General features: G+C 48.6%; 1 protein-coding gene across 1 annotated transcript in view; it reads right to left on the bottom strand.

The window, feature by feature from the left end:
- LOC146775962 (chemokine-like factor) overlaps window positions 1-7,687 on the bottom strand; it is a 389,409-nt gene extending 381,722 nt beyond the window's left edge. Inside the window, exon 1 of the mRNA XM_085637824.1 lies at window positions 7,625-7,687. Within this exon, the coding sequence (XP_085493950.1) occupies window positions 7,625-7,672 (48 nt within the window). The 5' untranslated portion in view covers window positions 7,673-7,687. The remainder of the gene's footprint in view (window positions 1-7,624) is intronic.
- Between the last annotated feature and the right edge of the window lie 6,346 nt (window positions 7,688-14,033).

Genomic DNA, 14,033 nt, shown 5'->3' with positions numbered 1-14,033 from the left:
ATTAAGTTGCTAGCTTTTTGGCGTTGTTCCTGCAGTCTCTGCCCGGCATGAAGTTGTTCTGCTCCAGGTCAACGAGGCCAGGGATTGCTCTTCCTAGTCCAGTTACAAATATTCCTGCGCATAGAATGACGTCAACATTCAATATGAGTATTGGCCTGTATGTGCTGCACAAATCTTTGTCTTTTCTGGGTTTCGTATTTCAGTGTATGATGGGAATGTGTTGAAAAAATAAGTTAACTACGGGGCGCTAACTGTTCCCAGAAAGTTTTTTTACAGAAAAGGGTATTAAGCTATCTGGGCCCGGTGATTTATTGATTTTGAGGCTATTCATTGTGTTAATGACCTCATCTGTCCGTTTTGGCTTCTCCAGAACTTCTGTTGAGAGCGTTTGTATTGCGATGTGTGCCAGATACTTGTCCATCAAGTCTATAGATAACTTATCTGGGGCATATAGCTCTTCATAATCTTCCTGAAAATTCTCTACCATGTCTTACTCTTTAAATAAAAGAAGCCCCTTTTTTGTTTTTGATGGTTGCAGTGCTGTTTTGTGCTAGGTGCACTTTAGAGTTTGAGAGCTAATAATTTGCCTACTTCATTACCTCCATCGTAATACAGCAGCTTGACCTGCAGGAAAGTGTATTATGCCTATCTCTGTCAAGGGCTTAAAGATGCAATCTAGTTGCTGAGAGTTCGTGGCATGTTTTCTGTGAGGGTTTGCGTTTATAAATACTATCTAGCTCCTTCAGTTGGGTTTCTAACTGTTACATTTTTTCACCTCTATATTTGTTTAATCGGGCTGGTTAAGAAAGAAATTCCTACATATTACCGTTTTTAATGCATCCCAGAGGGTATTCAATTTTGTCTCTTAATCGTCCTTCTTTGTCATATACTCAGTGGCGGCTCCTTCTTAATGGCGGAGGAGTGTCACCCCACTCGTCAGAGTCCGTCACAGAAAAATAAAATGATAAAACAATATAATTGTATTTATCTATGACTGGCTCTAGCTTAGATGTGTGTTGTGCGGGGCCGTGCCGGGGCATGACAAGGAGAGTGGTGGGCACTTAGAAGTGCATATGTCAGTTTGGCCAGCCGTCTTCGACTGGCCAAACAGACATGCGCACTTCTATATCTGATAGAGACATCTAGCCGCAGATTCCTTAACTTAGAATATCTCCAGGCGTCTGACTGGATCCAGAAAACTTTGCGCAGCAGCACCTCTGTGCGCCGGGGGCGGCGCCTCACGGCTCCGCCCTGACGTCGTCCACTGACGTGACGTCAGTGGAGCCATGTAAGCCCCTCCCAGCGCGCTGACGTCCGTTTTCTTATTTTCCGCGTCCCAACGCGGATCCTGGAAAACCAGCAGTTCCTTGGCCTGTTTTTCAGGCCTTCTCGACGCCTTTGGCGTCACGGAACAGTGTGCAATGCCTTCGGGCTTTAAAGCATGTGAGACCTGTGCCCGCCAGATGTCTGTCAAGAACCCGCACGCCATTTGTATGAGGTGCCTGGGAGTGCAGCAGGACTCCGAAGAGTACGACACCTGTCAACGGATGAAACCTAAGTCCTTAAGGGAGCGTTGTATGAAGTTGCTGGCCGCAGGGCTGTCCGGTCCTGCACCTTCGCACCGCAGATCTCCCTCTCGGGATCGCTCACGAGGTCATTCCCGTGGACGTCGCTCAGAGATTGGTAAGCACAAACTTAAGTTGCGGAGGTCGTCCTCCCGTAAACGTGATGCTGGGGCCCGTTGCTCTCGGTCTTTGCCAGGCACCGGCGCCCAGCAGTGTCTCCCTCATACCCTCCCTTCCCGGGGGTTAGAGCGACACAGGCCCAAATGGAGGCTTATGCAAAGGCCCTCCACTCTTTCTTTGGGTCACCCCCTCTCCCTGGTGCGCCTTCGGGTCCCACAGAGGTGGAGGGCACTCATGTTGGGTCTTCGCCGGCAGATTCGTCCTCGGCGCCGGCTGCGTGCATCGACTCCGGTTCCGGAGTCGATACGACCTCGACGGGACACGGCCCAGAGGGCCCTCCCAGTCGTCTGTCCAGCCCACCCATACAGTCACCGCATAGGCCAGCGCGGCTTCCTGCGCTGACGTTGGATGCGGCACCGAGTTCGACACCCTGTCGACCTCTTTCCTCCCCACATTTAGGGGTTGGGTCGGCGTCGGACCGCGGCCAGGCCGAATCCCCTCTGGAGATTCTCTACATCGATACGACGCCGTCTCGGCGTCGGTCAGCGCCGTTGCCTACGCCTCCTCTATTACAGGAGGTTGACGTCCCTCTGGTCTCCCCATGCCCGAGGTTGTTTAGGTGCCCCTTGGTGCAGGTACCTACCGTTCCATGGCCTTCGGATCAACCTCAGACTCCTCCACTTTTACTCTCCAGTGGCCGGGTTAGTCTCCAGCCGTCACCTACCGACAGTTTGTTGTCGCCCCCCCAGAATGGCGACTGAGGCTAGTGCAGCTTTAGCACGGGCTATTCGCAGGGCGGCAGATATTCTTCGCTTTCAGCCCCCTGTGGTTTCCCTGCCCTCAGATCCTTTACTGGATCTCATCCACATGGAGCCTGTTGAGGTGGAGCCTTTGCTGCCACTTGGTGGGTCTTTGTTTGACATCGTGCTTGGTACCAGGGCACGGCCCTCCTCTGGTGACCCTGTTGATCGGGCCATTGCTCACCGGCATCGTCCGGCCCGGATGATCCTCTCTGCCTGTCCCTTCACCCTAGAGCTCAGGGTCTGGTTGTCCAGGCGGCTTTTGACTTGCAGCCTTCCTCCCACTTTACCGTTGTTACCTCCCACTAGGGAATCTCGATGGCTGGAGACATGTGGTCGCCACATTTTTGCCTGTGCCAGTGCGGGTATCCATGCATTAAACACGTCTTGCATGTTCGCACGTGCTTCCTTTGCCCTTTGGGACTTAGTTGAGCTCCTTCTTCCTTCTCTCCCAGAAGGGCCCCGGGCTGACTTACATCGCCTTCTTCTCGATGGCAGGGGAATGGTGTAAATTTTCCTTTGATCGTCCCTTGATGCAACTGACTCTGTGGGTAGGGCACTTGCCCGGGCGGTTGCTTTGCGCCGCCATGCATGGCTGCGCGACAGTCATTTCCCAGACAATGTTCGGGATGCTCTTCGGGATCTGCCATTAAAAGCCGTGGACCTTTTTGACTGCCACGCTGATTCAGCGGTCTCCCGCCTCATATCTGGACTACTGTGACTTTCTGGCCGTGCGGCCTAGTTTTTCTGCATAGGCGATGTTGCCTTGTTTGTTTTGAGTCCTGGGTTATTAGCATAGTACCCAGATGGTGTAGGCGTTTGTTCCGGCCTCTTTTACTTTGTTCAGTACAGCCGGTCGGCTGGTTCTGCCCTCTTTTCAGTCCTCTGACTGTGACCTTATCCCAAGAGGACCCCCCTCGCAGGGGCTAAGACTTACCCTATGTGGGGTATTTGCTGGTTATTATGTAGCTGCCTTCCTACAAGGAAGGCTTGGTATGCTCCTATGGAGTCTTCCTCACAGAGGTTCTTCTGTGGATCGGCTGTCCTCTCTTTCTGCTGTTATGTGACCCACACGTTGGCGTCGCACTATTGAACTTTCAGTTACAGTTGGGGTCTACGGTTGTCCGTAGTACTTCGTAGCCTCAGTAGGGTTTCTCTACCATGAGTCTCTGACTCGCCTGCCTTTTCCAGGGGCATTTTTCAGCTTCGCTGTGTTCCTCTTTGTCCAAGTGGCTTCTTTCTGCCAGCTAATGTCCCTTGGGACCCCTTGTTCTGTTCTGGCACAGTTTCTCCGCGGCTGACGCCCTTCCATCGGATAGTGCAAGGGCGGAGCAGCTGCGTGGCACAATTCTTCGGTGTTTGCGCGTAGTGTGGGGGCACCCTGGTATGTTCGCTATCATATGGTGCCTGTGTTTTTTCTTCCGCTTCTGCGGTGACTTGTTCTATCCTCCACTCTCCGGGATGGGTAGTCCATTCTTGTACTTCAGCCCTGTCTGGCCTTGTCTATAGGCGGTGGCGTCTTTGCCATGTACGTCTATGCTGTACAATGCCTTGTGGCCTCATTTTCTGGGCACTTCCCAAACAGGAGTTTTTTTCCTATTTCCCTGTTGCCTTCCGCGCAGGTGTTTTCCACACTTCTGCTTTGGGGTCCTGTTGTAACACTCTCAGGGGAAGTGTTCCCTTCAGGATGCTTGCTTTCTTGGGTGGTCTTGTTTATACATCCTTAGGCCATTACGTTGGTCCTGACTGTTTCCACTTTCGTGTCCTGCTCCATCTCCTCATCTGTCTAGCGGGAGACCGTGGCCCCTCCCTAACGGGTGGCTGATGTCGCTTACGGATCTGGACATTGTCCTGTCCAACTCTGCTTCAACATGACTGTTGGTACTTATGGTGTACCCTTGTCTTGATTTACGCAACACATCCTTTTTAGATGTGTATCTTTTTTCATATAAATCTACTCAGTGCTCTTTCCACAGCAGGGTCGTGCAGGCAACGTTCCTTGCTGCGGTGTCCGTGGTTTCGCCCCGGTCTGCTCATGATGCGAGCTTTTGTGTGTGTGTCTGGCTTGCCGGAGGCCCCCTTTTGCCGGTTGCCTACCTGGTGACACGTCCTTCCCATCTGGGCTGCTCGCGCTACCCTACAGGGGGATTTCCCTATCCTTGGTGTGGCTCTGGCATCCACACTGTATGCTTATGTGTATTCCTGTCTTCCACATGACTGCCAGTCTTACTGTGGTCCTTTTCTGGGTGCTTTTGCTTGTTGCCGTCCGCCCTCTCACATGTCTTTGTGAAAGAGCGACTGCATACTGGAATGTCTTGTGTTCTGGTAATACCGTCACTTTCTGGCCATGGAGCGGCATCCTGCCACTGCTGCTCCACGTATCTTAGCTGTTGCAGGTTCAGCACTGCTTTTTTCCACTGTTGTGCACACTCGACTGGTATGCGCTGACTCTGTCATACCATTTTGTTCCCTCTCTGGGACTTGCTTCCGGTCGACACACCTGCTCCTGCGGATCCTCCGGACCTAGGTTCAGTTCCTCTTCTTTACAAAGCCATGCACTCTCACTTCCGCACCGACATTTCTGGCTCTGCGCTTCTTTCTCTCACCCCGGTATATATACGGGGGTTTTGCACTGTGCTGGCATTGCTGTCCCCACTGTGTTTTGTCACTCTGTTGACGGCTAAGTTCTTCTGGAACTTGGTGGGGTTTGGTTGCAGATCCGCCTCCTCTATGGGTATGGCTTTGATATCTATTCTAAGTTAAGGAATCTGCGGCTAGATGTCTCTATCAGATGGACGAGTTACTTACCTTCGGTAACGACGTATCTGGTAGAGACACAGTCTAGCCGCAGATTCCTTAACGCCCGCCCATCCTCCCCGTTCGGCGAGGAGCTTTTCAGGATGGGTTTCCCGCATTTACCCTTTCGGGTGGCTTTGTCTTTCTGCGGGGTGACATTTTCACTTCACGCCTAGACGGGACGCTTTATTCTGTTTTGCTTGCTCTGCTCCACTCATTCTCATGGTTGGGTGGTATGCTCATGTGTCATGTGTCCTTTTGCATCCCTACGCCTGGTTCGTTCAATGTGAGGTCTGTTCATTTTCAAACCCCCCCCCCCCCTCCTCCCCTTTCTCCATTGGCCTTAGGGTCTCTTCCCTCCCCTGCAGTCCATTGGTTTGAAGTCGACTGGCTCTGCCTCAGTCTATAAGGGGACACGACGTCCCTTTCTGGTACTGACTTGTGGTGGGTTGTCAATGCTCCTGTGTTCCGGACTTGTTGCCCTTCACAGTTATATGTTATGGTTGCAGACTTCCTGTCGTCTGTCCTGATGTTTTTCACATCTTTTCTGCCTCAGGGGAGGGTTTAGCCTCCGCTTTTGTGGGGTTGCTTCTCAAAGCGATGCTCTGCTCTTTCCTTCATTATTTTTCAGTATACCGTGCTTGGCACTGTACTTTATGGTGCTGTTTTTTCAGCATTCCCTTTCTTTTCTTTTTCATCTTTTTTACACTGTTCCCATACTCACAGTTTGTGCTGGTGGCTTCGCGTTGTAGCGCTGAAAAGTTTCTCGGATGAAAACAGATGTCAGCGTGCCAGGAAGGGCTTATATGGCTCCACTGACGTCACGTCCGTGGACGAAGTCAGTGCGGCGCCGCCCCCGGCGCGCACAGGTGCTGCTGCAGAAAGTTTTCCGGATCAAGTCTGACGCCCTAGAATATTCTAAGTTGAGGATACATTGTTACCGAAGGTAGGTAACACGTCCTTCTCCAACTTAGCTGTTTAGCTGTGTTGGAGAAAAGCTGCTGGCTCCCAGGCATTGTCTGAGCAGCAGACCAGGCCGCTCAGACCAATCCTGGCACTGCCCTCATAGCATGAGAGCAGCATCTGGATTGGGTGGGGAGCCTGTGTTTTCCCAGAGACAGCCGGGAGAGAAGCACCGAGGCAGCCATCAGAGGCAGCAAAACTCACGTTTTTGAAATTATTATTTTCCCCTAAATCTCCCCTCCCCACTAACCCCCTCCCCCAACGTTCGTTTTGTGGCAGACGCCACTGCATATAGTTAGTTTTACTTGTGTGTATCCAGTAAATTACCACTCTTTCGGGTAATAAAGTCTCTTTTATGTGTTTGTACAAAAGGATTTGCAATGTCAGCGTGATTGGGGAATGATCAGATACTGCAATATGGAGCCTATTTTGCACTGAAATGCAGGGCACCATGGAGCTTTTAAGGAGCTTAATACTGCTAAAATCTATCAGTTTGAGTAGACAAATGGATGTTAAAAGACCACTTTCATTCTAATGTTAAACTGAAAAAATGCAATCGGGAAACATCTACCCAAATATTCCGTAGAAAATAAACATTTGGCCATTTACGCACCACACAGCTCTTGCTGCATGTTATCAAAAGATTGCATCGACGCATGCGCAAAAGGTTCAGTGAATCTTCTTCCAGCTTGAGAATACTCCTGTGTTTTTTCTTTTGAAAGGCATGCAGTTGGAGCTTGTTGATGTTCATGGTTTACTTTTCTAAACTAGCACTGGAAAAGTCAACAGGACTGGCTTTAATGTGCTAAACCATGGAAACCGCACTGGCGCAAGTCTATATTTCAACAGCTTAACTCTTTAAAACCAGATCTATTGGCTTTGGGGAAACATTTTTACATGCAAGCATAGATGAATTAGAACAATACGTAAGCGACAGATGGCAAAACCAAGCTGAAAAGCTGTACAGGCAAACAATGGGAAATAAACATAATACCATGTTGATGGTGAAAGAACTATTGGTAAGACAGACAAGGAGAAATATGCAAGGGAACCATGACTAAAATATTTTAAAAAAACATGCTGCAGTGACCATGACTAAAATATTTTTAAAAAACATGCTGCAGTGAAATAAACAAAATAAAAAGTACTACTTTTTGTATACAATACATGTATAAGATCAATAATTTAAGGGGTGATGATTCAGAGTACTTTACAAATGTATAATAGTTCCTCGTTATTTGTAGTGCAAGCACTTTAAGGAAACAGAATCATACACCAAACAGCCAAAAATGTGGGTTAAGAGTACTACTTCTCTGGGTAGAGCCAAAGCCCACTGTCAAAACAGACCTAAAACCTGGGACAGAGTTACATTTTACTTACCCCAGCAGAAATAATCATATTGTTGAACAGGCTCTTGATAGCCACCATGTTCACAACACCAATGATCACACCTGAAACCACGCAATTGAAAAAGTCCTGTAAGTAGAATAAATTAATTTCAACAAGATTGAAAAGATGACAATTTAATAAGCACAATCAATAAACAGTGACTAAGAATAATAACATTGATTATCTAATGGAAACGTGTAGTTAACCTTTGGTAAGACCAGGATTCGCAACTTGAGCTGGAGCGAAGTGCACCCCTTGAGCATGCAGATCTAACTTATTTTGTTGAGAGACAAAGGGGACGGGTTGTAGGCATAGATAAGATGGATTCGAGGGTGAATTATAGTTTGAGAAAATAACTGTGGCCTAAGGGGTTGATTATGAGTTTGGCGGTCCGTGCCGCATTGAGCTTGGCAGTCCAACTTCCCTATTACAAGTGGGGCAGATTGGCAGCCGAACACCGTTGCTGATTCGCTGACACCGCCAGCCAAGTCCCACTGTGGCGGGGGCAAAGCAGTCAAATGAGGCAGGATGAGGATCGGACTGCCAGTGGAACTGCCCGCTCAATAACGAGTTGCCTAACACTCAACGGGATCGTGGCAGTCCAACCACCACATCTGAGATGGCGGAAAGAGAGGGATATAAGGCCAAAACTCAGCTCCACTCTTCTCCACTCGTCTTGTGCCACCATGGAACCGATCTACCTCTCCTGCCGCTGCTGTATCTGCTCGATCACAACCAAAACAGACCTCTTCGTGGACAAAATCGGCAGTAAGTCACACAACTACCTGTTGCAGTAGACTCCTCTGCTAATCGATGCCCCGCCATGGACCATGCAAGATGTGAGGTCCCCAAGTATTTTACACGTATACAGGAACTCTGGCTGGCATTGTTTCAAAGTGATCATCTTTAACCAGCTGTAGGATGCCCTCCCAGGCCCAAACATTTGCACTGCACATGCATATCAAATGGACATGTGTCAGCATTTTATTTAAAGTGAGAGTGATGTCGAAATTAAAATCTGTTCAGCAACACCACCTCCTCCACAATATCACACCTATTAATATCTGTCACGCATAACTAGCCCATTCTCACTTCTCTGCCATGTCACCACTGATCTTCACTAGTCATGTAGCTCACCATTTCGCAAGGCTTGTTAAAGTGACATTGAACTTACTACAACAACCAAGAGGCCTTTGAAGTCTAACTGTGACCACTCCTTCTGTACTTTCTCACTTCTCTAAGGGCACAATGGAAACACACTCTGGAGGATAACTATGCTGGTATACGGGAAACCCAGAAAGCCTGGGGCAGTGGGTCACTGTTACATTTAGCACATGCTTGACAAACCCCATGAGCACTGGACCTGGTAACTGAACTATATCTGGGCCAACTAATAGAATAGCCAAGTGCCAGGCAGGATAGGTAATGTGTAAGTGCAATTTAAGAAAGCAAACACTGCACTCACAGCATCTGCACCACATCTAGAGGAAATAGCGTAAAGGTAAACCCTATAAAATGGACACATGTCCATGCAGGACTACAAAAAGCTATCTTAAGTTGACTCCCTCCATGTGTAGATACACAAATATCTTACTTCAACAAATACCCAACCTACACCATAGGGAGAAGGGCACGCTAAATGACATTGACAGTGGTCAAGCTTAAATACTTACCAAATGGAAAACTACTCAATGCAATGTCACCCTCAGTTGGTTTTCCTCCCACCTATGCAAAAACAACAGTTGATGGACAGAATGCAGAACAATGTCATACATTCAGTACAGAGATCTGGGCCTAAATCCATCGTTTTTTTGCTCACCATGCCACCCCAGTTCAGACATGGCCATATGCAAATCAGTCTTGACCCTGTGCCTCATGGGAACAGTCCAGCCCGAATTGCCAAGCCAGGTCCTCCCTGGACCGGAAACAAGCATCCTAGGACCGGTTTTGGGGTTTTACCCCTCTTCAGCCAGGATAGCTTGATTCCAGTGGCATGGAGAGCTCAGACGTGAGTCCCGTTGAGTCCATCTGCAGCTTTCCCCTGCTTCGTTAAGTTAAATTGAATATTTTCTACGACCTGTAGCTTTCCCCTGTTATGCTTGGTGGCAACTGAATTCCAAAAGTCCATACAGCCCAAAAAACTCATGCAATGCAACTCGACACAGCAGAAATCAACTGGAACGCCGGTCAGGAAGCAAACTGAATCATCGGACTTTTAACAAGGCGGAAGACACGCCGTGTGCGAGCAATATTGACGCCGTGCGCGTGCACAATCTCCTGTCTGGGCGGGCGTGGCAAACAGGAGACAGGGAGGGAAGAAACATGCCTCCCTTGCAATCAAAAGCGAGCGTTTTTGACGCACGCCAATGAAAAGCATGGGTAGAGCTTTCACCCCGCTTCCGAAGCAAAACCGCCGACAATAGATCTTGCAAGCGAGCAGCGCATGCGACACTAGGCGAGACCTAAAAACGGTGTAGGGTAATGGGCATCCGGCAACTGCATATACGGAACAGTGAACAAGAGAAATGCAGTAAGTTAAGCGGACACGTGAGGTGTTCGTGTGTCACAGAAGTTAACTACCGGGGCAGGCTAACAATGAATCAAGTGGACGCACAAGGTGTTCACGTCCAATCAAACTTTGCACGCGGGGAGAAGGGCGGGTGTTGTCAATTACATACTGTCCGCAGTAGCAGGACGAAAGAGTGTTTCACCGGCAGCAGCTGGAACAAGGAGCAGCATGAGTCCGTGCTGCTCCATTCAGCCCAGAGAATCTCTCAGTAAGGGAGAGGCCGGTAGCTGGGAGCAGTTAAGGGGTGAAGTTCAGGGGAGGATCAACGGGTGCAGGACCAGACCAAAGTTTGACACCCAAATTTTAGGAGGCAGAAAACCGGATATGAGTAGAAAGAGTAGTTGGGTGAAAACAGAGGCAAGTAGGTAAGAATAAAATAAGGAAAATGATTAAAAAACAATATATATATTGATTCTTAATGAGATGACATTGGAAAAGCCCAGAGGCAATACCAAATACAACAACTTAATGCACACTATTGCATATCAATTCATGGGCAGGGGAACAATTTAGGTGTTATGCAAGATATGAATACAGTATGTTTACAAAAATTGTAATAAAATACATGTCAATGTATGGAATACAGATATATGCTCTTTTAGATAATGACATGAGCCTGTAAGGACAGGACATTATAAAGGTTGCATTCAAGTGGGAAACTTTATGTGGTGTACAAAAAGAAGAATAGCAGGGCCACTTTGTGTAATGGCTGTAAAACCTATTTATTACTAGCCATTTTGTCAAAATTATAAAGGCCTATAGGAAGGTTGTATGGACACACTCCACTTGAAATGTTTCTACCTGGTTCTGTACATAAACCTTGATTTCAAACAACACATTATTAGTATATTATCTCTTTAAACATATAAGCAGCTGAATATTACTACAAATTCTTTATTTTGACAAAAAGCTCTAGATATGTCCATGAGTTAACTAGAAGCTAAACAGCCTTTCACCTAAAAAGCAAAAGACACAATTGATGGACGGAATGCAGAACAAATCAAAACATTCACCCCCCAGTAAAGAGATCTGGGTTAAATCCATCATTATTTTGCTCACCATGCCACCCCAGTTTAGACCTGGCCATATGCAAATCAGTCTTGACCCTGTGCCTCATGGGAATAGTCCAGCCCGAACTGCCAAGTCAGGTCCTCCCTGGACCAGAAACAAGCGTCCTAGGACCGGTTTCGGGGTTTCATCCCTCTTCAGCCTGGATAGCTTGATTCCAGTGGCACAGTGAGCCCAGGACCCATGTCTGGGCATACCTGGCGCACTTAGGGCGAGAAAGCAAAAGACACAATCGATGGACGGGATGCAGAACAAATCAAAACATCCACCACCAGTCAAGAGATCTGGGTTAAATCCATCATTCTTTTGCTCACCATGTCCTGTTAGAAATGGGGGTCTTTAGTTGGCAGCAGTATGGACCCTGTCCATTTAGGGACCCCCCCCCTCTAGTCAGGGTAAGTAAGCTACAAAATAAGAATAACCTGTGCTCACCCCTTGGTAGCTTGGCACGAGCAGTCAGGCTTTTCTCCAGAGGCAATGTGTGAAGTATTAGTACATGGACAAACAGTAACACAGTGACTATCACAAAAGTACTCCACACAAGTTTAGAAAAATACCCTATATTAACTGAGTAAAAAAAGCCCAAAACAACAAAAATCCAACATACAGAAATCCAGGTATGGAGTTTTAAATTTGAAATAAAGTTATAGTTCTTAGCAAAAAGTAGCTCTTATTGGGGCTATCGGGTCGCTCGTGAACAGGACAAATCCACAAGTTCAATCCGACCGCAAGGGAATGCGGGCCGGATACAACAGTCAACCAGACCCCAGTACAATACCTTGGATGTATCAGAAATCAAAGATGATGCAAGGTGCAGGGTAGGTGAGGCATAGCGAAAGCAGGTGCTGCTTTGGTTCCTTACTGCTGGGCAGGTTCGTTGGCATGTTGGCGCTCAGGCCTGGTGCATTGCGCAAAGGAGGTGCGATGTCACTGTAGCAAGTGAGGCGCTGGTTCCCAATGGTGGTGGAGGTCGTTGAGAAGCTAACACCAGGGAATGATGCGGGGTGCAGGGGAGGTCATGCATCGGTTGCAGGTGTAGTACCTCGGTTCCTTGCTGCTGTGTGGTATCAATGATGAAGTTGGCGAACAAACCGCGAGGTCTCGGTTTTGTGGCATCGAGGTCAGCAACGGTGTTGGAGTCTTAGCGGTATGTCACGAATGTTGGTGATGCGGTGCTCGGGACTCCTACAGTGGTGGTTCTTCAGAAGTGCTGCGTCGTCGTCAGAGTCTGCGTTGTAATTTGTGGTCGTTGCGTCGAGCTGGGACCACGGCTTCAGTACAGGCAGCAGTACAGCGTCAAAGTTCCAGACACGTGCCAGTTCTGAAGTCGCTCTGCATCGATTTCTTCTTGCAGCACTGAAACTCATTTGCAAGGGCCCAGGAACTGGAGTTGGCACCACTTGGCATATAGGGCTCTCAGCAGATGAACCAAGGTGCTACAGGTTAAGTCTTTGATGGCTCTGAGACTTCCAACAGGAGGCAAGCTCAACTCAAGTCCTTGGATATGCTTTGGGAAGCAGGATGTAGAGAGCAAAATCTAGTCCTTTCACTCCCATGACACAAGCAGCAGGATAACGCAGTAAGGCAAACAGCAAGTGGTAGTCCCTCCTGAGAGCACAACAGCTCTTCTTCCCGACCGAATGTCCTCATTCCAGAAGTGTTCAGAGTATATGGTGTCAGAGGTCCAGTACTTATACCCATTCAAACCTTTGAAGTAGTTAGACTTCAAAGAAGGGTGTTTGTAGTGCACAAGACCCTGCCCTTCCTGGCCCTACCTCCAGACACACTACAGAGGAGGGAGACTTCTTTGTGTGGGGACAGGCACAGCCCTAGTCAGGACCTCCCAGCACTCTAGCTTAGGAGGGCTCTTCAGCCATGAGATGGGATCAGGACATGCAGGGCACACTTCATCTCCCGTTGTGTGTGACTGTCTACAGTGAATTCACAAAGCCCAACTGTCATCCAACCCAGACGTGTATTCTAGGGACAGGCAGAGGCACAGTGGCATTTTCAGACCTGCAATCTGAAAACCACTTTCACTAAAAGGTGTGTTTTTAAATTGTCCAATGACACTAAACTCCAATTTTACAGCTATTCCCAACTGGAACATACACTGGTACAATGTTACCAGGCAGTTCCAATGCTAACCTAGGGGAGAGATAGACATTTCTGTAGTGAAAACCGAATTTAGCAGTTTTTCACTGCCGGGACATGTAAAACACACAATCAATCAATCAATCATGGCATTTGTAAAGCGCACTACATACCTGCGAGGGTCTCAAGGCGCTAAGGGGAGGGGGAGCTGCTACTGTTCGAAGAACCAGGTCTTGAGAAGTCTTCTGAAGGTCAGAAGGTCTTCGGTCTGCCGCAGGCAGATGGGGAGGGTGTTCCATGTCTTGGCGGCGAGGTGGGAGAATGATCTGCCGGCGGCGGTCACCCTTCGGATGCGGGGAGACGGTGGCGAGGGCGCGGTCTGCGAAGCGGAGCTGGCGGGTGGAGGTGTAGAGGCAGAGCTGGCTGTTGTGGTACTTTGGTCCGGTGTTGTGGAGTGACTTGTGTGTGTGGGTGAGGAGTTTGAAGGTTATCCTCTTGTTGACAGGGAGCCAGTGTAGGTTTCTCAGGTGGGGTGGGGTGTGGCTGCGGCGAGGGATGTCGAGGATCAGGCGTGCGGAGGCGTTCTGGATGCGTTGAAGCCGTTTCAGGAGTTTGGCCGGGGCTCCTGCATAGAGTGGGATTCCGTAGCTCAGTCTACTGCTGACGAGG

The sequence above is a fragment of the Triturus cristatus genome, chromosome 12 (assembly GCF_964204655.1).
Source record: "Triturus cristatus chromosome 12, aTriCri1.1, whole genome shotgun sequence".
NCBI lineage: Eukaryota > Metazoa > Chordata > Amphibia > Caudata > Salamandridae > Triturus > Triturus cristatus.
This window is presented reverse-complemented; position numbering and strand designations above follow the sequence as displayed.